The 25,988-nt window shown below is 43.3% G+C and overlaps 1 protein-coding gene across 1 annotated transcript; it reads left to right on the plus strand.

Moving 5' to 3' along the window:
- Positions 1-3,634: 3,634 nt before the first annotated feature.
- Positions 3,635-12,096, plus strand: NPTX2 (neuronal pentraxin 2). The gene is made up of 5 exons (XM_054391173.1): positions 3,635-4,087; positions 5,522-5,738; positions 9,609-9,853; positions 11,276-11,455; positions 11,869-12,096. The coding sequence occupies exons 1-5, from the start codon at positions 3,635-3,637 to the stop codon at positions 12,094-12,096; spliced, it is 1,323 nt and encodes a 440-aa protein (XP_054247148.1).
- Positions 12,097-25,988: the final 13,892 nt, after the last annotated feature.

The raw sequence follows: 25,988 nt of genomic DNA on the forward strand, positions 1-25,988 counted from the left end.
AGATAGTTAGGCCAATATTCCACTGAAATCTGAGCAATAATGAGTAGAACAAACCCAAAATATTAAAAAAAAACCCAAACAAAACAAGCCAAGCCAAGCCAACCCAAACAACCAACCCAAAAAACCCACCACCAAACCCCCAGTCTATCTTTCATCTAAAGTCACTTGCACACTGCATTTCATGTGCTTAAGCTACCTGATTTACCTAGAAGTTTTTGCAAGTTTGTGTTAGTGATAGTGGCCAGACAGAACCATGTTAGCAAAGTTTAATGTCAGATCTCCTTAATTTCAGACCTTCTTCCGAAACACAAACCCCTTATATTGCTCAGAATCCAAATGCATTTTACATAGACATTGAAATTCTGGTATTAGATATTGCAGCCGTGCATCAAAGATAAAGGCAGATAGCAGCTAGCATGCAAATGCTGCTTCCAAAGAGAATAAAGCCCTTTTGAAGGCAGCAGAATCTGTCAAAGTTAAATTAAAAATTAAAAAACCATTCTGTGGGCTGCAGAGATGCTAGGCTGCCTGACAGCCACAGAGGCAGGACATTTTAAAAACCTCTCAAGTGCAATAGGAAGTTTTCTGTATTTGCTGTGCCTCCCTCTCTACTCCAATCCACTTTTATGCTACAGTGAAATCTAATCACTGTGCCTATGAACTGTTTGTCTTGGTCACAAGGGAAACCCCCCCCCCCCCCCCATTTTCAAGTATTCAGCTTGCTTATGTCTTAACGTGTAATATATTGGTGTAAAAATGATAACTTTATCAATTTTAAAATTATTTATGATTTATAATTTATGATAATGTACTGCTGCCTGCTAGTCAGTCAGAATGAAGATTGATAGGGCTTTCAACATGAAAAGACTGAAACTCTTTCAATAAATTATTACATGCATTAAATGTAGGTCTCAGAATCTGGAAGTGGGGTAAAGTGGGGTAGTTTGTGTTGTTTGGGTTTTATTTTTGCAAACAGTGAGGTGCCACAGAAAAATATAAAGGATGTTAAGAAGAACAATGGATGATACCTGCCTTTCTCCATGTCCATCCACACTTCTGTCCCTGTTGTGCAGTAACTGACATTCCTGAGTCAGTTTGTGAGGATTCTTTCCTGTCTTATTGACCTCCTCTGTCATAAATAAACTCTACAGTAATAAAGGACAATACTTCTGTTGTCATGAGCAATTTACCATCATACACCTCACAGAACTTTGGAAATCAGATGTTTATTGCTTGGTGCTGCTTGTATTTCTTCTCAGCTTGCCTGAATAAGACATTATGACAAAAATCTATCTATAATTAAAGAAACCCTTCAAGCTATATGTTGCCTGAATTTGAAAAGAAGCAATGCCTTTATCACTGTCATGGTTTGAGCCAAGAGTCTTTTTGGAAACAGCTCTGAACTGTGAAGTGGTTTTTAAAATCAGGATCAGAATTTTGACATTTATTTTTAAGTGATGTTGGGTTATTTTCGTAGGGTACCATGACAAACCATATTACAGAGGGATGAATCAATCTGTGTAACAACAACTGACTACTGCTGTCCTAAGGTAGGATAAGGGGCCTTAAGGAGAGCATTTTGGAATTATTTTATTCAGTTTTTTCATACTGTATCACACGACGTTCAGGTGAAATGGTCTAGAATGTAATACAGGTGTGACTGAATATTCTTACACGGCAAGCAGAAGTACTGGTACAATATTGCATGTAGGCTTTAATATTTCTTGGACTTACATGGACTGCAAAGACACTGTTGACAGACAAGATGTTCCTAGTGTACTTACATGGTCCTCCTCATTGCAGCATCCGCAATTTTAATCAGCAAAGTGATTAAGCAATGATATCCTGTTGATTTCAGGGGGAGTTAAATGTCTGACCAGGAATTAGTCAGAGCCTTTATACTTGAGTGGGTACTTCTTTTCATTCATTCCATTCATCCAGGTAGTACAGTCTCCTGAGACCTGGTTTTCAGACAAAAGGAGTTCAGACAGAAATCGGAGCTTCTAGTCACTTACTGAGCTCCATCTGTCCTCTCTGTTCTCTCCCACTGAATAAGCAACACGAGCTGCATCTCTCACTTGCATGGCTTAGCAGCGTCTGCAATCAGCTATGACTTACATGACTTTCAAATGGGCATTGCTAGAGAAGTTGAACAAATAAACTGAACTCTATGAAACCATCAGATTTAGCTATCATTGTGATACATGCTCCTTGAAACTTGCTAACTCGTTCTGTAACAAACCAATTTACATTTAGCAAAAAAACCCAAACCCCCAAAACAAAACAAACCCTAAAAATTATTTTCAATCATATATTCTTTATTCCTCATTTTTATTAGTTATTATTTTTGAAGTTATCTATGTCATAATAATAGCTACTCACCCAAAGAAAAAAAAGTCTTTAATTTCCATATATAAACTTTCTAAAAATCTGATATCCTAGTCAAAGAGTTTAGAGTTCCATGAGAAGCTTCTGCTGATGCATGAGGAAATTGTTTCCCTGTTTTTTCAGGAGAGGTAACAGTTTTCATTGTGTGTCTGTGAGAAGCTATCAAGAACTGTTAACCTGAGGTTTCTGTGGCCCTTGGACAAACAGACAAGCCTTCATGGTTTATAAATCTAAAGTAATGGTGATCAGCATTAAAAATACTGAACATAGCTAAACCCACAATGGTCTTACAATAGTCTTGTGCTACTCTACACACCTGAAGCTCCTTCTTAAAACGCCCCTGTCCTTTCTCTCCATCATAAACTTGCAATTTGCGTACTGGTCTGTAGCTTGAACGGTATCTGGTGTTGTGACGGCGTTATCTGTCAGCTCACAGAGGTCGTTACCCCAGGTCAGCGCTATCCCCAGCTGCACTCGCAGGAAGGAGCACAACCAGCCAGACGAGGGGAACCGGAGCTCCCCTTTTCTTGGCACTGGTTGGATCATATCAAGATAGTCCGTCCACAATACAAGAAAGGCATGGACTAACTGGAACGAATACAGAAGAAATCAGCCAGGCTCTTCGTTGCGGTGCGTGGTGGGAGGACAAGAGACGACGGATGTAAGCTGAAGCGAGAGGTTCAGACTCGTCAGTGGGAGAAGCTTTTTCCCCGTGGGGACGCCGGGTCAGAGGCAGAAGCTACCCGTGGAAGCGGTGCAGCTGCCATCCTTGGCGGTTTCCAGGACCCGACTGGATAAAGCTCTGAGTCGCCCGGTCCGACTCTGGCTGGCGCTGCGGGACTGAAGACCTCCCAGGTTGCCCTCCAGCTTTTATCACCCAGCGGACGGGGTGCCCCTACCACCGTCCCGCTGTGCCGGTCCCAAGGTGCCCGCTGGTCCCTCCCATAGGTCCCCAAGCACAGCCCCGGGTTCCCCAGCACAGCCTCTGGTCCCCGGCATACCCCCGGGTCCCCCAGTAGAGCCGCGGCCCCGGGGACCGCGTGGCGTCAGAGCCGGCTGCAGCCAACTAGCGCTCTCGGCGCCAGCCGGGAGCCCCGCCTCCGCGGCCGCCCTATCTATAAGTGCCGCGGGCCGGCGGTGAAGGTGGGAGCGTTGTGCTGAGTGCGACGGGACGGTGGCGGCACCGGCACGGCTCGGTCCTCGCGCCGGTGTCCACTCTAAGCTGTCGCCTCACGCGGCAGCCAGGATGTTGCCTGTGGTCGCCGGGCTCTTGCTCGCTGTAGCGGCGGGCGGACAGGGGTCGGTGGCGGGGGATCCGGAGAGTCCAGCGGGCAGCCGCTTCGTCTGCACCTCGCTGCCGCTGGATGCGGTCGGCGCGGGCTGCCCGCTGCCGCCGGTGCCCATGCAGGGTGGCGCGCTGCCCCCCGAGGAGGAGCTGAAAGCCACAGTGCTGCAGCTGCGGGAGACCGTCCTGCAGCAGAAGGAGACCATCGGGAGCCAGCGGGAGGCCATCCGGGAGCTCACCGGCAAGCTGAGCCGCTGCGAGGGCACCGACGGCAAGTCCGGCACGGGGACGTGGAAGAAGGAGCTGGGCAAAGGCAAGGACACTATGGGCGACTTGCCGCGGGACCCGGCGCAGGTCATCGACCAACTGAGCCGCACCATGCAGACCCTGAAGGACCGGCTGGAGAGCCTGGAGGTAGGGCTGAAGCGCGAGGTGGCCCCTCCTGGCTACCCGGCTGGAAACTTGGGATCGCTGCAGGTGTGATGGGGGCTTGGACCATGGGGTGGGCACGGCTGGGTGCGCTTAGTCTGTGTCGAGATCCATCCAAACCGGCCGAGTCCTGGTAGTAGGTTGCTTGGTTGGCTTGTCTTGTTCATTATTTCTCAGCTCTCTTTAATGCTAAAAACCCTGAAGAGCTGCTCTGTGAATGTGTTCTTTCTCTGTGTGGGGAGATCACGATTTTCCTGCTTGTAACCAGCTTAATTTCTGTATTAATATGCCTAAATCTCTTTTTCTGGGAATGTAACTTCATGGGGTTTGAGGTATAAAGCTGGCATCTTGGGAAGTAGAACCATGGCATATGGTGCCGAACAGAGCAGTGGTAATGAGATTGTGTTGGGCAGATTGTGAAGATAAGATGAAGTATTTAGAGCTGACATAGAATAAAAAGAACCCGATTCTGCATGCCTGTGAATAGACAGGGAAATTGTTCCAAGCCCACCACTGAGAAATGATTTCCATAAGGTTTCGGACAGCACCCATGGCTGAGCGGCACTCATAGAAATATTTCATGGAGAGCATTTCTCCAGGCATCGTGCTATAGATGCTGTTTTGCTTTCCACACCCTGAGTGGTGGGGAGTGATTTCCAAAGCTTATCCGGTGAGGTCTTAACACTTGACACTCCCATTTCAAGTACAGTTTTGAATGATACAGTAGTATAACATCTTTTTGCTGTCTGTTTTGAGGCATTTTTTTAGGGTTGCAAAGAAGAAACTTGACCAGAATAATATGATAAATGGGACTATTGGTTTCTTAGTATCCTTGAAGATGCCAGCATTGTTTGAGAGAGAGCATGGGGGGTGTTTTGATTTTATTGTGGTTTTTTTTCAGTTTAAATAAAAGTACTTTCAGTGGCTAGTACTTACAGTTGATCTAAAGAACATCAGACTTCCTTGCTTTGCAAATCAAAGCTGAGGAAAGTTTCATTGGATAAATTTGCTTTCCGAGTAGCTTAAATTTCAGTTAAAAAGAAGTAGTTTTTCAGTTCACTTACACTGGCAATATCACTTGCAAGTGAGTAAAGCAAAAATTGACTGTGCCACAGGTACCCATAGTAATGGAAGTGCATCAGACTTGACTCTCTACATTGATTTTATTGAAGTTATATGTATGAAGACTCCTTCATATGAAATGCTAGAAGCTTCTGTAAAAAAAGTGTCCTTTTGTTGGGACCTGTTTGGCTACAGTGCTGATAAAAACACTGAGCACAACAAATGTTAAAAAGCAATACCTCTTTTGTGCTTGTTGAAGAACTTGGTGATCTTGCTTTGACTCAGAAGCATATCTGCACTTCACAGTTTCTGTTTTAGAAATGCCTTTTTTTTTTTTCCTTCTCATTTGCCCCCAAGCACCAGCTCCGAGCCAATGTGTCATATGCAGCCCTGCCTAATGACCTTCGAGAGATGCTTCAGCGGAGGCTTGGAGACCTGGAACGCCAACTCCTGAGCAAAGTGGCTGAGCTTGAGGATGAAAAGTCTTTGCTTCATAATGAGACATCAGCCCATCGTCAGAAGACAGAGACAGCCTTGAATGCATTGCTAGAAAGAGTGTCTGAATTAGAAAAAGGTAATTTGTACAGAATCTAAACACTTCCCTCTGCTGTTAAATTTTTCTCCCTCCTTCTAGTGCAGTGCTCTAAATGCAGGCCTTGAAAGACAGACAGCTAAGGCTCTGGACTAAATAGGAGACAGTGCAAATACTTAGATTGGTTTTCCTTTTGTCACAGGCTTCTGCAAGGCTGTCTCTTAATTTGGCATATGTGGGTGGTTAGGATGAAACTGTTCGTGTTTGTGGGATGGAAAGATCTATAAAGATGTGAGTGGAAATAGGAAGAAGTATGACATTGATGTCAGGTAAATACCCAGGAAGTATCAAGTACACATTTAAGTAGAGCTGTCTTTTTTTATTTTGACTGAAAGTCACACAGGCTAAGTTTGATTAACACAATTACCTTTGCTGGAATCAATGGCATTTTATACCAGAACCATTGCCTGTTGCTTTGAAAGTACTGCTGGTGGTCTTTACTTTTGTTGCTGGCTATGACTTTTGGTACCTGCAGATATTTGAACTGTGTCCTATTCCAAGCATTTAGCCTTCAGAGTTTACAGTAGATTACTCTTGATGCCACTGGGGGACACTCTCTTAATCCTAGTTGTTTATTCAGGTACTTCGATTAATTATTACTGAGATCTCAATGCTTGAGTAGAGCCTCTTTGTTTGAATTACAATTGCCCATGGAAATGGACTGAAGAACAGAACTATCTTTCTGCATTGGCTATATACACCTGCAGAATGGATTGTGTTGGGCTAGAGTACCAGTAAATGTCACTGCCCAATCTTTAGAGGATCTTCCAAGGTGAATAGGCTCTCTGCTTAAAAGCAGCTTAATGGACATGCTTTCAAAATGGTGCAAACATACATAACTCATGAATTTTAAAATGCAGCCTAATGGATCCATTTGTATAATATTGTATCTTTTGTAATTTTCTTTTTTTTTTTTTTTTTAAGTGTGAAAGAGGGGAGAATAGAGAGAAGAGGTCTACTGGCTCTGTAATTTCAGTATTTCCTGAGAGCCAAGATAAAGCCTTTACTGCAACCGAAGTTCTGGAGAGTTAATGGCCTGTTAATGGCAAGTGTTGCTAGTCCTTGTCTCTGAAAGATGTGACTCATATCAGCAAGTCATCAGAAAAAGGAGTGGTGGAAGAACAAGAATGTGTAATTTAGTTAGGTTATAAATAGCCTGTTCCCACCTTTATTTTGCTGTGTGAGGAGAGAGGGCTGTGCTAAGTCTCTAGGGAAGTGAGGAATTTGGGCCAGGAAGCAAGACACAGGCTTTCTTTAGTTGTGTTATTTCCTATGCCTTTGGTTCCTCTGTCAAATCGAGGTGAGGGTAATAATGATCTGAGAACTTAATGATTTAGTAGATTGAGTGCAGACAATATTTGAAGTGATCTGACCTCTTGTGAAAATAGTATTTCTGTTGTGCTTGTATTTTAAATGCCAGATGGTTTAGCATCTCTTCCTGACAGGTAACCAATGTCATACGCTCCTCATTGTCCTGAGACTAAATAAACAGAGGCAAAAACTAACCTTATAAGGTGACACTACGAACTATTTTATATCTGTAGTTGTGAGAGCTATAGTTAGCTAACAGTGGGGCAGGAGAGTTTGAAATTTGTGCAACTGCTGTGATTTTCAGAGTCTTCCTTCACTGGCTGTTTCCATCAACAGTAGATAATGCATTAAAAACAGGACTGGGTGGAGGAATGATCCTGCAGCTAGTGGTGCCTGGACTTAAATGTGATTCCTAGCTTTGCTGGAGACACGAACTTGCTGTGTCTAAATCTAATTTCTACATCTCTAAAAGGGAATAACAAGCCCATCAAGTCCAAAAATAATTCAGATGCTTTTGGGAAAAGGATTGTCTTACCCTGTGTGTGTGTGTGCTCATTGCCCAGAACAGGAGGATCTTATTAACATCATTTGGACTTCTGAATGTTTTTGAGTCATGAGAACAAACTGAAAAACAGGAAAAAAAAGATGAATACTGTTTGTTCTTTTTCAACCCCATTATTGTTTCCTTTATTCCTTTCACAGAGTGACTAATGCTCTTAATAGAGTGTTTTTCTTTTTTGCCTATGTGATATTGGTTGGACCAGACTCATGGAAGTTGATCAACATTAGCCATAAGACCCTGGGGATTTTTGCATAGAATTTGGAATATTTCAGGTTTGGGTCTGTAAGTTCCTCAAGACAGATGCAAGCATTAGACAAGCTTTTTCTTCTTCCACCCCCTTGTTCTGTGAAAAATGCTATCAAAACACTTCAGCTCCTTCTGAGAATGGGAACTGTGGGAATGCCAGTGGTTTAAAAGAATTGTGGCAAACTTTTGTGACAGCAGCTCTTCATTTGGTTTGGAATCTGAAGTTTGGCAAAGGGATTGAATTAATTTCAGGAATGTGAGTTAAAGGAAATGAGAGGGACTCAGAAGAACAGGTTGCTAAAAGGTTAAGGGTGATGCTGTACTGCAGATGCTGTACTGTGGGGTTTTACTTTATGGCACAGTGTAGGATTTCTCTTTCTAGTTCTAGGAAATCACTTTTAAGTAACTACATCAGGACAGTATTGTGACTTTAGAAAGTTTTGGCCTTCAGAGTTCTCAGTTTCATAAACATCTCTGGAATATCTCACTGGTGTTTATCACATCTTTTAAGAAAAAAAACTACAGAAATTCTGCTTTTGTTATTTTAAAACATACTTAATGTTTTCATAGTTCATAACTTTTTTTCTGCATTTTTCTTCAGGTCACTTTGAACTTCAGCTTTGTGTTTGTGTTCAGCTCTCCTGATTTGTCTATGGGACAGAAATCAATTCTACTGAATTTAATTGTTTTTTTTTATGGAATATGTCATCATTTTACTGTTTCAGATTGGACACCCTAAATGGGAGCATCACCCTGTTTCTCAGCCATCTATTTGTGAAAATAACCATTCCTTGCTTCCTGTGTGGCAGAAGTAGGAAAAGAAATACTGTTTTTGAAGCATGGTGATGCTTTAATGATGAGCATGCCATAGAATCTGTGTGTAGTAACAGTAAATATTATTTAAAACACTTTGAATTGCTTGAAATAGGCAGATCTCCAGCCATGAACTAAGCAATGATCTCCTCTTCTCCTATGAGGCCAGACTGAGAGAGTTGGGGTTCAGTTTGGAGAAGAGAAGCCTCCGAGGAGATCTTATTGTGGCCTTCCAGTATCTGAAGGGGGCTACAAGAAAGCTGATGAGGGACTTTTTAGGGTGTTGGGTTCTGATAGGACTGGGGGGAAAGGAAACAATCTAGAGGAGGGGAGATTTAGATTAGATGTTAGGAAGAAGTTCTGATAGCACTGGGGGGAAAGGAAACAAGCTAGAGGAGGGGAGATTTAGATTAGATGTTAGGAAGACGTTCTTCACCATGAGAGTGGTCAGACACTGAACAGGTTGCCCAGGGAGGTGGTGGAAGCCCCATCCCTGGAATTTAAGGCCAAACTGGATGTAGCTCTGGGCAACCTGATCTAGTGGAAAGTGTCCCTGCCCATGGCAGGGGGGTTGGAACTGGATGATCCTTGAGGTCCCTTTCAACCCTGACAATTCTATGATTCTGTGATGAGGAAAGAAAATATTAAACAGCCTCTCCTTAGTTGTCTGCCCTCTATTAATTTACTCTAAGTGAGCAGGAGCAATAAACTCACATGGTGTGTGTGAAATCTTGTTGCATTTCTCTGTGCTGCCAAATCAACGTTCAGTAATACTGCTTCAACATATTGTTTGTGTTACCTCCCTAATGTGATCAAGAATGCCAAGATTCTGGGTATCAACTCTATTGCTTCTTAACCTGAATTACAAACACACTGTTTTGTTCAACGTTAAATTTTTTTCTTCCCCAATGTAATTCCAGGTAGCAGTGCATTTAAGGCACCTGATGAATTCAAAGTCTCCCTTCCTCTTCGCACCAACTACTTGTATGGGAAGATCAAGAAGACTCTGCCTGAGCTGTATGCTTTTACTGTTTGCTTGTGGCTGAGATCAAGTGCTTCTCCTGGAATTGGCACTCCATTCTCATATGCTGTTCCTGGGCAGGCTAATGAAATTGTCCTCATAGAATGGGGGAATAATCCAATCGAACTGCTAATTAATGATAAGGTGAGAATCGATGAACTCTTCCTTATTGTCCACATCATCAGAATAAGGCCCAAACCCTCAATACCTGTCTAGTAACTCTTTCATTCTGAGAGAAGCAAGCTCTGGGCCTTTGGGATGTATTTACCTGTCTGCTGTCCATCATTTGTTGCAGGAAGCTAGAAGTTATTGAAATGAAGTCAGACTGTACATGTATTTGTGTGCTGAGACAAAGCAGCACAGCACCTACATGTGCACACACTTGAGCATGTTCTCTGACTTCACAAGCACTTCTTGGTTTTTGATTTATTTCCATTTTGTTTTAATGAACCAGAAGCAACATTTGAAGCCACACTATTGCAAAATCTGTGACAGCTGCAGTACCTCTGTCTTTCAAATTCTACAATTCAGATCCGTTAACATGAATTTTGCAGAAGAAAAAGAGCAAAAAGTTCTGTAATTGTGGCTGGTTTTATTGTGTAGGGACTGAACATCAGTTTAAATACTTTTTTTTTCAGACATTAGATACATAAGGCAACAATTGTCTTGCACTACTTCATACTGTGGATGGTTTCTGACAAGCTTCAAAATGAGGCTTGGGGAAAACAAGTCATTAAGGCTGATTATAAATACTTCCCTTCTCCCCACCTTCAGTTATGTTTCCTAGTAACTTGCTTCTCTCTGAGGGATCAGGTGTTTACAGGTCTACAACACAACTCAGGCAGTTCAGTCTTGTGGCTAGTTAAGGACTTGTAACACTCTTATCCCAAATCAATAAATTAAGTAAAAACCCAATTTTAAATTTTTTTAGTGGTTTGTGGAAGAGAAGGAAACTTGAGACTGCTTATTTTTAGCAAGAGCTTTTTCTCTTCACTGTTTTGCCAGTACTATTAATGTTCTGTGAGGCTTTTCCTTCTCCCACATCACAGCTGCTCTGTAGCCCACTGCATTTGTGTCTTTATGTTGACGTAAGTTTCTCAGAGCAAGTTCCTAAAGGAGCATAATTCCCCCTTATTTGGAGCCCTACTAAGAGCTCACAGAAGTTCTACTGGAACCAGGCAGATCCATTTATGAGAGTTGTTACTGCAAATGGTGCAGGGAAACTCCAGATTTTAAGAGAAATTTAACATGAGCAGTGGATGGAAAGTCAGGACTAAACACTGAGGATTAAACAGCAAATGCCACAGGTTAATATAGAGGGTTGATAGCAGCTTAGACTCTGGTACTTGTGTCACTTGAATCTAGATGAAACAAAGGCTCACATCTAGAAGAAAAAGCATGGCTGTGTTACAGAATACAGGAGAACTGGGACAAAGCAGAAAGATGTGTACTGACTTCTGCCCCTGCAGATTTTGCTTCTAAGGAGAGAGTAAATGTTTTAAAATGTTGTGCTCAAACTGGTAGCCTTGGTTTGCAACATGCATTATCCTTTGTTTTTTTTTACAGGTGGCCCAGCTGCCTCTCTTCATCAGTGATGGAAAGTGGCATCATATCTGTATAACATGGACAACTAGAGATGGGATGTGGGAGGCCTTTCAGGATGGAGAAAAACTTGGCACTGGGGAGAATCTTGCTCCTTGGCACCCAATTAAACCTGGGGGTGTCTTGATCCTGGGTCAGGAACAGGTAAGTGAATGACAGTTACAGGGTTTAAAAAGAAACAAAATCAATTCCCCCCCCCCAAAAAAAAGAACAGTGGCTGTGACAAAATTCTTTTGTTGAACACTTGGTCCTGTTGTATATGCACTATCAGAAAGATTAAAACAAAGCACCAAATACTTCATGCAATCACACCCTGGTATGTTTTGTTATTAAATATGCAGAATATTCACCTTGTAGCTATTCCTATTCCCACTCTTAATGGTGCAGTGTGTCACAGAATCACAGAATGATCTGAATAATGTCTTGAATTCAATCCTTGGAGCTAGATTGCTGGCCACTAGCAATGTGTGTCTGGGGAGGAGGGTCTTGCAAGTTTGAAGAAGAAAATGCTGAACTAACCTGATCCTCATCTAATCTGAACTCTTGTGTGCTTAAAGGACACAGTAGGAGGAAGATTTGATGCAACTCAAGCCTTCGTTGGAGAGATGAGCCAGTTCAATATATGGGACAGGGTCTTAAAAGCTGAAGACATCATGAATATTGCTAACTGCTCTACCAACATGCCTGGCAACATCATACCCTGGGTTGATAACAATGTTGATGTGTTTGGAGGTGCTACTAAATGGCCTGTGGAGACATGTGAAGAGAGGCTGCTAGATTTATAGCTGCAATCATTTCCCATCCAAGTGCCCCTTTGGTAGGACAATCTTCTGTGCAATCTTAAGGCACTTATTTTTCTCTCTGCCCTTCCCCAATTTTAACTCCTCAAAAAAAAAAAATTTAAAAAAAATTAAAAAAAAAGAAAAAAAAAAAGTGAGTAAACTGCCTCAGTGCAAAGATAGCTGCTAGTTTGGGTCATTGAGCCTGACAATGAAAGAAGCACTTCTTGGCTAGAACTGCCCTTGCTTTCTTATGGCCAGATCCAAAAATATGCTTTGGCCTGCAACAGCCTCAGTTGGGCTGGAGTTTGGTCCATCAGTTCTGGCAGGGAAGGGGAACAGCCATGCACATCTTACCTGTAGTATTTCCTTTTGGCAGTGTGCAGTGCTGACACAGCACTGAGATTAACAGGCTGAATGTGACTCCTTCCTTCCAGACTAGCATCTCCCCTTTGAAGTGAAGCCATTCTTTTTTTAGCCCTTTTTAAAGAAGTCTGTTAGTCCTTACACTGCAGTGGTTATGGTGCAGCTATGGGTAGAGCAGAACAGCCACTGTTGGAGTGCAAGGGTCTTGCTTTTTAATTTGCAGACTAGAAATCCTTATTTTATCATAAAAAGGCAATGTATTTGCGACAGGCTTCTCTAGTTCAGTCTGAAGAGAGGGCTGTGTGATCAGCACAGCTCCACTGAAACAGATGCTTCAGGTAAGGTTCTGTCCCAAAGCTGGTCTTTCCCTAGCCAGGATTCCAGCAGACATGGATTAAAGATTGTATTTGTATTTTCCGTAGGCTGAATGTACTGAATTCATAGTGACCTGGCCTGTAAACTTTTCTCCATTGTTCCTCTTGCTTTAGTCATTGTTTTTATTTTTATTTTTTAATATCCAAGCTGTGATTAAGTGAATTTCCATTTCTGTTTTGCTTTGAAAGGCCTTTTGATGAGCAAGTGCCAAAGTTCAGTTTCAGCTTGCTGAGAATCGCTCTCTATTTTTCCAGCATAAGTCTTCTGCACTGTTTTCTATGTTATTCTGGTGGTCCTGTGTGATATGGAAATGTGCTGTTCTTTCAATTCTCGTTGACTGTCTCTTCTGTAAGCACTGGGCTGACTACTCTTATTTTTTTTTTTTAATGATCATTTTCTCTCAATATTTTGCAAACAACGTTGCTGTTTCCTTGGCATTGATGTGGCTACTTGGTTTGTGGCTCGCAGATAGCAAATGCACTGTACTGGGAAAGAGTTAATACTTTTGTTATTTAAAAGAAAAAAATATTTAAATGGGGGGAGGGAAGGGAGAGAGGGGGAATTTATAAAGCTAAATATCATATTTTATTTTTCATATGTTTGAATTGTAAGAACAATATGGTGACTGTCCCATTTGTAGGATAAAGTTACATATTTCCATTAATATGTAGTATGCTGTTCTTAAAAGAAAATTCTTATAATGAACTTTTAATTAAAATGCACTGTAAAATGAGTCTTTTAATTCCTTTATAGTCACACAAGACACTGAATGTTCTCTTTCATAGCTGCTCTTTCTCTAGACTGATAGAAGTACAGTCCTGTAAGGAGTTACTTTCATTCCCTACATGTCTTAAATCACAATCTTCAATCAAAAAGGGGTCAGCTGTGTGTGTAACATTAACTGGGGAGAGGGTCTCCACGTTGGGATGTGCTGGGCTGGCTGAAGCTCAGGCTGAGACCTGCCTCCTACCATTGCAATCTCACAGGCACTAGCCCATGGCATGGCCTGGGATACAGCAGCTCCATTTGAGTGGGATGGGACACAGAGCACATGTTCCTGTTATTTTTGGGTGTAAGAAACTGCAAGTATGACCCTTTCCAGGTGAAGGCACTGGTTCTGTCCTAGGGCAGTGTGAAAAGAGCTAGTCACCAATGAGATGACTTGTGGAAATGTGACAGCAGAGGGACTATGCTGCTGCAGGTTCTTAAGTGCAGTGTCCATGAGGCCTGACAGTAAACCAAGTGCTGTTCCTGGTAAATGGAAAGGGCAACCAGCTGGGCAGAAACACCCAGCTGTGATGTCCTTCTCAGGCCTTGGAGAGTTTGAGGTTTCTGTGCATCAATACACATCTCAGTTTCAGATGTTCTCATTCTGATGGGCTGTAACACACCCCCACCCTGACTCACAACATTACTTTCCCTGCCCAAAATGCAAAACACTTCTCAATATTCAGAGAATCTGTCCCCTAAGATCTGAGAGAGTATGAAATTCTTATCTGATATGGGCTGGAGGTCAGCAGAGGCATCATCCCTCCAGTCAGTCCACCTTTTTTATCAGCTTTTTTCCAAATCATCTGCAGTCTGGTGTTGCCTGTATCTGCTCTTTCAGGAAAGAGCTTCTGCATGCTTCACTCTTCTCCACAGATGCAAAGGTGACTTTCTCTTGGGCACTTCCTGGATGGCCAGGAGCCTGTGTGTGGATGTGTGTGGTTGGATTCATTGGTTGGTTGTGGGAAGCAGAGAGTCTTCACACGTCAATTGGCCATGCTGATCTGTAAGTAGGGCGTTGCTTGAACAGCCTCCCAGGGTCTGCCCTTATCACCGATTAACAACAAACACTTGAGCAGGAAGCTCCACCTGCATGGGGGATGTTTGGGGGTGGGGGCTTTAATTGCTCTGTGTTGGATGTAGGGAGAGCAACTGCTCTGGGGCTGTTCTGAGGCTGGTGCTGCTGAGTGACTGCTTTCTCCCTCTAGTTCTGCTCAGACTGTGTGAAGGAGAAACCTTACAAAACTTCAGTGTGGAAATCAATACTACAAACTGTTTTTATCTAAGGTATGTGAAGGTGCTCAGCTGAGATGGTGTTTAGGGGCATTCATTCTGTTGCAAGCTGACTTTAGTCTTCTGGTTTTGGGGTTTGTTTTTTATTGATTACATAACCAGGATGGTAGAGATTTGGGAGTAGGTTGTGGTTTGGGGTTTTTTTTTTTTCAGACACTGTCTCTTTAGTAAAAGCTGAAGCTAAGGAGTGTGCATTCTGTTGAAAAGGGTTTTTAAAAATTTTATTATCACAGAAATCACAGAATGTTAGGAGTTGGAAGGGACCTTGAAAAATCTTCTAGTTCAATTCCCCTGCCAGAGCAGGATAACCTTGAGCAGATTGCACAAGAATGCATCCAGGTGAGTTTTGAAAGGCTTGAATGGCTTCAGAGGCAACTCCACAACCTTGCTGGGCAGCCTCCTCCAGGGCTCTGTCACCCTCACAGTTAAAAAAAATTTTCCTTATGTTCACACGGAACTTTCTCTGCTCCAGCTTGCACCCATTGCCCCTTTTCCAGTTATGGGAGCCTCCTGACTGTCACCTCTCACATCTTTGTAAACATGAATGAGGTCACCCCTCAGTCTTCTGTTCTCCAAGCTAAAGAGCCCCAGCTCCTCCAGCCTTTCCTCATCAGGGAGATGTTCCACTCCCTTGAGCATATTTGTGGCTCTGTGCTGGACTCTTTCCAGCAGTTCCCTGAGGCCCTTCTTGAACTGAAGGGCCTAGAAATGGATACAATATTCCAGATGTGGCCTCACCAGGACAGAGTAGAGGGGGAGGAGAAGATCTGTCAGCCTACCAAGTGTAGCTCTTCTAATCCATCCCAGGATGCTGCTGGCCTTTCTTTCATGCAGTAGTACCTTTTTCATGAAAAACAAAAGCTGTGTATTGATTTTTGTGCCCTTGTCTTGTGATGAAAAGCTGCAGTTGTTGTTCTGCTGCTCCACATTCTGGAAGTCACATGTTTTCTGTGCACATATAAGCAGATGGCAAAACAGGAGTAAATATTACCCTATTCCAGCCTCTATGCTGTTTATAGAGTGTGGAAGTGACAAGACAACCTTCAGTTCCCAAATTGCTCTGAATACACAGAAGTAATAACTTCTGGAAAGCTGACTGACAGCTACAGCACTTGGAACATGCAGTAATGCAGATTTCTAGGAAACCTGTTCCTCTTTAAAACCAGACAGAGCTAGGGCTTGGAAAAGTGCTATCCATGATGCTAGCAAGTCAGCCTCCTGAGAGCTGTGACCTGGCTAGGTCTGCAGACAACTTCTTGGTGTCAATGCTGTTCAGTCCTGTGTTGCAGTGTTCTGTTCATAGTACTTGATGCATTTAATGGCTGTGGAGGAGCAAAGGATCTAGCACTTGGTGTGTTCAAACCCAGGTTATATTTCTTCTAAGAAAATGTAGATCAAACCTGTGCTTGGGATTTGGGATGTGCTTTAGCTACATGATTGCTGTCTGACTAGAGCTGACTGTTGTGGAGGGGAGGAGGACCACCTCCGGGACCCCATTGTGAGTGGGAGACCAGCTCTCTGATGCAGGTGCCTTCCTGCTGGGTGGCACTTGTTCATTAAACCAGTGGTTTAGGTCTCAGAGCTGCAAGGAGGGCCACACCTGCTGGTAAAGCTCTACCCTCATTTTCACACCTGCTTCCCAAGTGTTCAAACACGTGAGACTGCCAGGGAGAAGCAGGTTCAGGTTTGCTCCGGAGAGCTGGTTTCCCTTAGGCTTTTCCTAAAGGTGAAACGCAGGCCAGCTGATGCTTTGTATTTAGGTGATTAAAGCTGGCACTTTCTCAATCGGGTAACTGCTGTGCTAAACAAAATGTTTATATAGCTGCAGTAGACTTCTTGTTTGCTAAGGGCACCTGTCTCTATGTGTGAGGGTTCTTCATCCAGCTGATTTCAGTTATGCAGGCTGGGAAGGAAGATCAGCTGCCTTCTACTGCATCATCCTTGGGGGGATCTGAATCTTGCTAGGAGTGCAGATACAGGAGAAAATGGCCTGACTGAGGCTTTTACCACAGATGATGTTCCCTTGATGCTGCTGTAGGAATCTGAAGCCAGGCACATTGAGGGCCCTGCTGAAATAGAGATCTGCTGATGGAGAGAGTCAGGTACCATCAAACTCTGCAGAAAGGAAAGGTCTCTATTGGTAGGCTGGGAATCTGGGGCTTTTTGAAGGTGTTGTGGGAATTTTCACCAAAACATCTTTCTTTTTTTTTTTCTTTTTTTTTTTTTTCCTCCTCTTTCTTTTTTCCTTTCTTCCCACAAAGTAAAAGCTGGTCCTTGATGATGTTCATGGTGTAGTTGTGAAGCTTAAATAATGCATGAGCTTTATAGACCCAAAGATCTTCTGGAAAGAATTGAATTAATTTCCCCCCTGGTTATAGATCTTTCTAAAAGGCTGCACTTGGAAAAGTATAAATTTATGTAAGGAGTTCTAGGGTCCCTTTCTTTCTCCACAGAAGGGCTGGGCTGATGTTTTGGCAAAGCTTCAAATACAGAAGCTCCCTGGTGGCTTGATGCCACTGAGAGAAATTGCTTTACGTATTAGAGATGCTTTGGCATTTCACCTGAGGGGACTCCCAGCACATGTTTGGCCAAGCAGTGTAGCTCCTAGAGGTATTGTCCTCAGGTGCTCCCACCACACAAAGGGTGCTGAGCAGTCTGCTTTGCACTACCCACTTGTTCCCTTGCTACCCAGTCAGCTTGTACTGAACCACAGGGAACAGAGCTTACCTTGCAACACGTGGCATTGAGTGCCTGTGACATGGTTTGTCCTTTTCTCCTGTATTAAAAGATGTTTGCAAGAGGGTTCCCCTGGTTTTTAGGTCATTAAGCTGCTCCCACTATTGGATCTGGAGTGCTTGTTTGAAGAAGTATTCAGAATGGTCACAAAGGGATTATTTCTTAGGAGGGTTTAGGTGGTTTTTAAGGTGCTAGACTTTTGTTGTTTGTTTGTTTTTTTTTTTTTTACTTTCAAAACACGTCGATGACCTTATGAGTAACTTGAAGCTCTCATGCTACAGTAACAGAGTTGGTCACCTAGGCCACAAGAGACTGCTCTCCTGACATCACTGGATGAAAAGAAATCTATTTAAAGGGCAATCTTGTGTGTTGAGAAGAGTATGCTCAAACCTTCTGGGTTACAGCATTGGCCAAGCAGGTGATCTGTAACTTTCCTCTTTGTTTTATTGGTGTTCACTGCTGATTTGCAGTAGGAATGCTGCCATGCTGTTGTGCTCTGGTCCCAGACATAGCTCTTCCTTCCCCCCCTGCAACAGAAAGCAATGGCCTTTCCTCCCATTTTAAAGGGCACAGAGCACACAGCTGCCTCTTCGATGCAGAGCTGGGAAGACATTGTCCTGTGCAGTCACCTTCTGTCTCTGCAACTGTGAAAGGATCTGAGAGAAATGATCTACACTGACTCTTAATTTCATGTGAAACTTCCCTACAGGAACTATTTGTGTCTGACAAATCAGGACAGACCTAGATATGCTTTCCAGGGATGGGGTAGCCCACAGGACAGACCTAGATATGCTTTCCAGGGATGGGGTAGCCCACAGGACAGACCTAGATATGCTTTCCAGGGATGGGGTAGCTCACAGCAATGTGCAGTGTTTTAGGCTAAAGTTTCTCTTCCTTCCACCCCCCCTTTCCCTCTTTGTTTATGGTAAATTACAAATGGCTGATAAACACCTATAATAAAACACAGATATGCATTGGCAAATCAACCTTTTTTCCATTAAAAAAAGTTGTTACTTGCTGTGTAGAGAGTACATATTCTCCTTAGAGATCAAATTATTTATGTCAGTGTATTAATTAGCTTTTTCAAGGCTTCTGAGCTCTTGGAACTACTTCCAGCTCCAGGGATAATTGCAGTAGGTAAATACCTCTCTGCATCAAGGATAATTTAATGTAACTGGAAAACAACTATCAAGAGATGCTTTGGACTTTGGGCTGCTTGAGGGCTCTTCTCCTACAAGGCTTTTGCAAGGCAGTGATCACACCTTGCTAGCTGGGTAACTATGGTGGCCACAGATATCCAGACAGTTCAGATCTGATGTGGTCACCAGTTTTACTTGTATGTATCTGTGCTGTCCTCTCAATTTTGTGGCTGTGCTAGCACTCTTGCTCACCCATCACGCCTCTCCTGTTGAGTTTGGTTAACAGCAGATCTCACTCTGCTCTCACGCTCACCAGCAGCTCTGATGCTTTTTATAGTGGCTGTTCAGCTTTGTACCCAGATCCATGCTTTGTGTGTTCCACCTCTTGAATTTTTACGTGTCTGTTCACAAGTATTTGGCATTGTTCACATATGCTGCTATGGTTACTCAGGCACCACTGACTGCACAGGTCAGCTTGGAAGAGCTTTAAACAAGTATCTGGGACAGAATTCAGCTCTCACTTGCTGCTTTCAGACGTGGCACATCAGTTTGAACAAGTTGCAAAGGGGATAATGCCTTTCTTTTTCCCTACCCTTGGGATCTGGGAAAAAAAAAAAAAAACAAAAGAAAAATATCAGCTTGACGTGAGTCCAAGCAATGACAGAGGCTCCTGCTGAAAATAGAATCCAGACTATTTGTTCTGGGAATTGCCTGACGGCCGGCAGGGCTTAGTGCGCACAAGTGGAAGCAGGTTGTACAAAACAGAGCAACCTCTGGAAGGGGTCAGGCTTCCTCAGCTACGTCACTGCAGAACAAACATAGCTCTGCTGATGCCAGTGGGGCTGACTGCAGTCTTCCACCACAGCAGGACACCTGTGAAAACAGTCAGGGACCAAATTTTACAGCCCCTGAGGAGTGGAAGGGGTTCATAGAATCAGCCAGGTTGGAAGAGACCTCCAAGCTCATCCAGTCCAGCTGATCACCCAGCCCTATCCAATCAACCAGACCATGGCACTAAGTGCCTCATCCAGGCTTTTCTTGAATGTCTTCAGTGATGGTGACTCCACCACCTCCCTGGGCAGCCCATTCCAATGGGCAATCTCTCTCTTTGTGAAGAACTTCCTCCTAATATGCAGTCTGTACCCCCCCTAGCACAACTTGAGACTGTGTCCTCTTGTTCTGGTGCTGGTTACCTGGAGAAGAGACCAACCCCCACCTGGTTACAACCTCCCTTCAGGTAGTTGTAGACAGCAATGAGGTCACCCCTGAGCCTCCTCTTCTCCAGGCTAAACACCCCCAGCTCCCTCAGCCTCTCCTCATAGGATTTGTGTTCCAGGCCCCTCACCAGCTTCCTTGCCCTTCTCTGGGTTGGTACATGATCCTGAGTCCTTGAGTTGCCATCTGGTGGTTCAGGGTTAAGATGTTAGCTGTTCCCTCCGGAAGGCTGGGACTGGGATTTTCAGAGTTGTGAAGATACAGGGAGCTGCAGGATGGCCTACTGAAGGCTCTAGCTATGATTTCAGTCTTCTGATGCTGAGCAAATCTGTGAGCTGAACGGGCACATGGTGGTGTTTAGGTCCCAGAAATGTAGGGAGATGGGTTCTATAATGCACCATGGGCAGAGCCTGGAAAAGGAGGACTGTAAAGTGACTTTACAGATGTGTAGTGATGTCTGCACCACTCCATGCTGGTTAATATCTTTCTGGTTAGTTTATCCTGGAGAAATGGATATGACTGAATTTCCTTTTCTGATTACACTGAAGGCGAAATTTCCATAGACTTGAATGGGAGAAGAACAAGAAACTGTTTGAGACAAGTCTGAGCATGCTGGTAAAAATGAAACAAACAAACAAATCTGGTGTGACTTCAAAGCTATTTTTAAACCCACATGCTGGAGTGGGTTACTCTGAATCACTGGAGTCTGTAATGTCCTTATTTGTTGTTTTTTTTTTTTTTTTTTTTTTTGTTGTTGTTTCCACTCAGTGGTTTTGAGGATACAGTAACAAGACATGGCTTTAGAGATGGGCTACATGTGTTGAAGGGCAAAATGTGCTAGTGGTTGCTGAGCACAATAAATATCACTGCCAAACGAGCAGATCCCTTCTCTGATATGGCAAAAATATTGTAGATGAGAATTTATTCAAGCCACTTCAGAAAACAAGAGAAGGTGGCTGATTTATTGTTTTAATTTGAATCTTAACTTGACTTCCTTTCTTGATTGTTTCTGTGGGAAACCAGATGGTGCTTGGCGTTTGCTGAGTAAATCTTGGGGCAACCTCTTTGGTGGATCTGTGTTAGTTTTGTCTCCTCCTTCTTTCCCACCCAGCACCAGCCCCCAGGGGCAGGTTCCCTGCAGCTGAGGATGGGGAATAAAAATCATCCATGCTCATTGCAATAAGTAATAGCAGAATCTTATTAATATGTCTTGGCTTGAGTTCTAGTTTTCCATTCAGTGATGAATTCCAAGGCTGGTCATTCACACGCATTTTTTTTTTTTTTTCAGTTGCAGAGTGCAATTTTCAATGGCATTCATTGAGCTAGGAAGTGGCAGTTCTCTTTAAGGCTTTCTTTTCCCCCCCATTCATTGTAGGAGACTTTTTGGACTTGAAGGAGAGCAGGGAGGAGGATGAAACAGCATGAACCACTGGAGGGGAGAAGTGGAAGGAAACTGTGACCATTACAATGTATGGTACAGGGAAAGTTGAATTCAGCAGTAAAAGTTTGAAATAAAGTGTATTTGTTGTGATCATTGTAGATACAGAAATCCATCTTCCCCTTGGACTTTGCCTAAGAGGCAGGCTTGTATTTTGGGAGGCTGGGTTGCACCAGCTGGCTTCAGATATGTTCATTTTCATCCTACTGTCCTGTGGGGTGTGTGTATCAAATCCCTTTTAATTACCTGAAATTAAGTAATTTCTTTTTTCCAGATGCAGACCCAAATGTTCTAGGGCAGTCTGAATTAAATGCCAAGGTGCAAAGGGGTTGCTGTAGAAACCTATGTGGGACTTGCAAATGGTTCTTGTGCACTTCTGAGGATATGATAGCAATAAAGACTCTTCAGCTGTTTTTATTTTTTTTTTAGTGATACTGAGAAACAATTCTTTACTCCTAAAAACCAGCTGGAGCTAGCAGAAGGTGTATGCCACACTTCAGAAAGGCAGCTAAAGCTTTGACAATCATCCACTTTGTATAGAGTGCCCCTGTTCTCTGGAGTCTCTACAACACAACGCATCCCAGGTGGCTTTAACTTCCAATAAGAGCTTGTTGGTATGGGGGACAAACTCCCACCAAACTTCTGTAGCACTTCCTTCTCCTTTCCCTCCTAAGCAGAAAAGGCTGTTGGTGACAACTGTACACAAAGTGTGTGTCTTGAAGGGCTGACAAAACCTGCTTGAGTCTGAAACATTGCTATGGTGCTTTCTCAACATCCCTTTGATACCTCCCCTGCACCTTCTGGGCTTAGCAATGCTGTTGTAATAGTGCACAGCACACATCTGGTTACTTGAGGCCTTTGTTGTTTGATTTGTACTCTGAGCAGCACTTCAGACATCATGAAACATTTCTGGATGTTTGGTTTTTTTCACTTTGAAAAATACAAATTCAAAGCAAAAGCCCATAAATCTTTGTTTAATCAAACTATGTGTCTTAAGAGCAATCTACATGGATGTGGTATAACAAAGTGGGTGGATTCCAAACAAGACTTTAAAAACCCAGCTGAAGCAGAAAATAAAGACTGATTTTTTTTTTTTTTTTTTTAAGGAGCTTCACCTTCTGACTACAAAAATCACTGTAATGTGTTGCATTATCAATGCTTAAGTGACAACTGCAATTTGATTTCGTTAAGAAGAGCTCTGCTAAGGTACACTGTATTTGGTAACACATGGTTTGCCTCTGAAGATGTGAATGCTCCTGGCTCGTTGAAGCTATGTTAGTTTCACTGACTGAAGCTTACCTGTTGACAGTCTTGTCAGCTGAAAGCATTAAAAGAGAATGAAATTACATTCTGGGCCTTGCCCCAGCTGGGAATTGCTGTGACATTTTAAACTTCAAAAAGGCTGGAAGTGTAACAGAACAACCTGACCAGAGTTAAGGTTTATTAGTGCTCCTTTTGTCTTGGCTTTGGGCCACCCCCTGTCTGCAAAATTCCTGTCCATGTCCCAGCTGTATTTATGTAGAAATGGATGATAGAGTAAAGCTCTCTGATCCTATCAGTTCATATTTGCATGCCCTGGATGTGCTATGAAGGGCTGGAAACACCACTGGTTAAACTCTAATTAGCAGGCAAGCAGAGGAGACTGCAAGGTCAGTTTGGCACTCCTAGGATTTAAATTATTTTCTGAGTTGGAAAAGTGGGGAAAGAAATAAAGGCCATGTCTCTGAGTTCAGCTGTGTTTCTGAAACAATCCCTGAGGAGGTAGAAATATTTGAATAGAGCCATTAAGCCCCAGTCTACTCTATATGTTGCCTTCAGAATTGTTGCAGAGGTTGTATTTAGGTTGGAGGTCTGTTTTCCTTTGAAAATAAATAAAGGATGAGAGAAAGGAAACTTCATTGTGACTGTTGATTGCTTCCACTGGAGCAAGGGAATGACTTTGCCAAATCTCAGTGTAACAGCTCCTCAAAGACTAGATTTGTCTCTCCAAAGGTTTTGTGCCTTCTGCAAGACTTTGCGACACCCCCACCCCAGAGATTCCTACTGGTACAAAAATCATGGTAGTGCTATTTGTTTCTGCTTTTTTGTCTTCCCTCATTCAAGGTAGCTATGCTATAGTCTTCAACAGCAGCAATCAGTAAGAACTTGCACTGGGAGAAAGCCACATGCTTCCAGTAGTGAGGGAGTCAGCAAGAGTCCTTCAGCAGAATGTGCTCAAGACATGGATGTGCAGTCCACCCTGAAACAGATTTTTGGCACAGCTCACAGAAGTTAACTTCCAAAAGGGAAGGATGTTGTGTTTTGAGCATCCTCCAGACTGCTGTACCCAGTGAGTTTGCTGGTTGCTTTGCTTTGGTCCTTTAGAGAGTGCCCCCTTGTTGCCCTCTGACTAGTGACAGGACCAACAGCCTCATAAAGCCAGACTGAGGTCTTAGAATCATAGAATCAGTCAGGGTTGGAAGGGACCACAAGGATCATCTAGTTCCAACCCCCCTGCCATGGGCAGGGACACCTCACACTAGATCAGGCTGGCCAGAGCCTCATCCAGCCTGGCCTTAAACACCTCCAGGGATGGGACACCAACCACCTCCCTGGACAACCCATTCCAGGCTCTCACCACTCTCATGGGGAAGAACTCCTTCCTCATGTCCAGTCTGAATCTCCCCAATTCCAGCTTTATTCCATTCCCCCTAGTCTTATCACTACCTGATATCCTAAAAAGTCCCTCCCCAGCTTTCTTGTAGCCCTCTTCAGATACTGGAAGGCCACAATAAGGTCACCTCGGAGCCTTCTCTTCTCCAGACTGAACAGCCCCAACTCTTTCAGTCTGTCCTCATAGGAGAGGTGCTCCAGCCCTCTGATCACCCTGGTGGCCCTTCTCTGGACACCTTCCAGCACGTCCATATCCCTCCTGTGATAGGGGCTAGCTTTGATCAGATGCTCCACCAAGAAACCTGGCATTCCGAGAGTGTACTGCTCAAGCTGAATTAGTTTGCATTATTGCCCATAATTTCTGAACGTAGACAAACTGTTTATGTGTATCCTGGCTCCCTGTTGCCAACAGACTGTTATTATAGATCTGAACAAACTGCAGTGCAGTTGTTGGCAGTCCTGGGCTCCTTGTGCATACCAATTTATTCTCTAGCTGAAGCCATAGTGAGTGAAGGCTCATCCTCCAGTAAAGGTGATTGGATGTAACTGCAGCTGGTTGATTAAACTGAACACTTGTGTCACTCAGCACACTCTGCTACCGGGGGATTAGATATGGTGAATTTCTAGTAATGAAAGCAGGCAATGGGGCTGGTCATAAAATCAGCTTAAAAGAGCTTTCTAGATTCCAGAGGCAACTAAAATAACCTGACCTACCTTGGTCCTGTAATCTTTAAATGCTGCTTAACATCTGCTCATCAGCACTTGGTAATAATATTTATTATGGAATTTTGAATGGCAGACACTGCCCGTGTGTTGAAATGAACAATGCAGAGGGGTGCACCATGGAGGAAAAAAATGTCATTACACAAGGGCTAAAACCATGAAACTAAAATATTTGACTTCAGACTGGAAAAAAAAAAAAAGAGGTTTAGAAGAAAGCTGCAGCTACAAAAGTCTCAGTGATGTCTCCATCTTGGCCTGTGGCATGGTGGAGGATTCTCTTAGTCACCTGGTGGTTAACATTAGAACCAGTTCTCCTTAAAGGATCTGAGTTAATCATGTAGTCATCACAGAAACTCCCATGAAGAGGTGGAAAAGAGAAGTGCTGAAGATGCCTTTGAGGTTTAAGCTGTTATTTGGAGACAACTTTCTTTTCCTGAGATTGGCAGTTCTGAGTGTGTTCTTGAGTGACAATACAGAAGGCACGTAGCGTTCAGTGGGCTGGATTTGAGCCACTCCGAGCAGAGGAAGGTGTATGAAGGGCTGTGGTCCCTATTGCACACTGTGTACTCCTGAAAACTGTATCACAGGAATAGAAGAACTCCTTATTCCCAACAGTTACTAAAGAAAAGTAAATTGCAGTTCTCAGCTTGAAGCATATTCCAAGTAATGAGCTCTGTAGACCCTCACAGGTCCTAGTTGTTTCTCTACTGAGCCTGTAATCTGCTCTACAAAAAAAGACTCCCTAGAAAATGGTCTGAAGGTGTCAGCAGGCACTGAACCCCCATTTTCCTTTGCTGTGTGTTCCAGCCAGTTCTCCCAGGGTTAAGACAGGAGGCCAGTTTGTCCTAATTTGATTTTCTTCTGGCTTGTTTCATTTGTTGGTTCTCGTCATGCTTATTATCTCTTTGGCACCTTCCTTCCTTGCAAGCCACCTCTGGCCATTTTCTGCCAGTTGCATAAACAACTGTGAGCAATTTTGGGTATTTCTTCCAGCCCTTAACACTTGTGTATCTTTTTTGCTTTTTCTGCTATCATGAGTTTTTCTTCAACATATCAGATTTGAAGCAGGAATTGGTTATTGTCAGCGCCCTGTAAAGAAGGCAAACACAATCTCTGCTCCCAGATGCTGTTCTTGGATTCATATATTCAGGGATATTAGATAGCTTTGCCACTGGGAATGCCTGACAAATTGG

The sequence above is a fragment of the Indicator indicator genome, chromosome 22 (assembly GCF_027791375.1).
Source record: "Indicator indicator isolate 239-I01 chromosome 22, UM_Iind_1.1, whole genome shotgun sequence".
NCBI classification, from domain to species: domain Eukaryota; kingdom Metazoa; phylum Chordata; class Aves; order Piciformes; family Indicatoridae; genus Indicator; species Indicator indicator.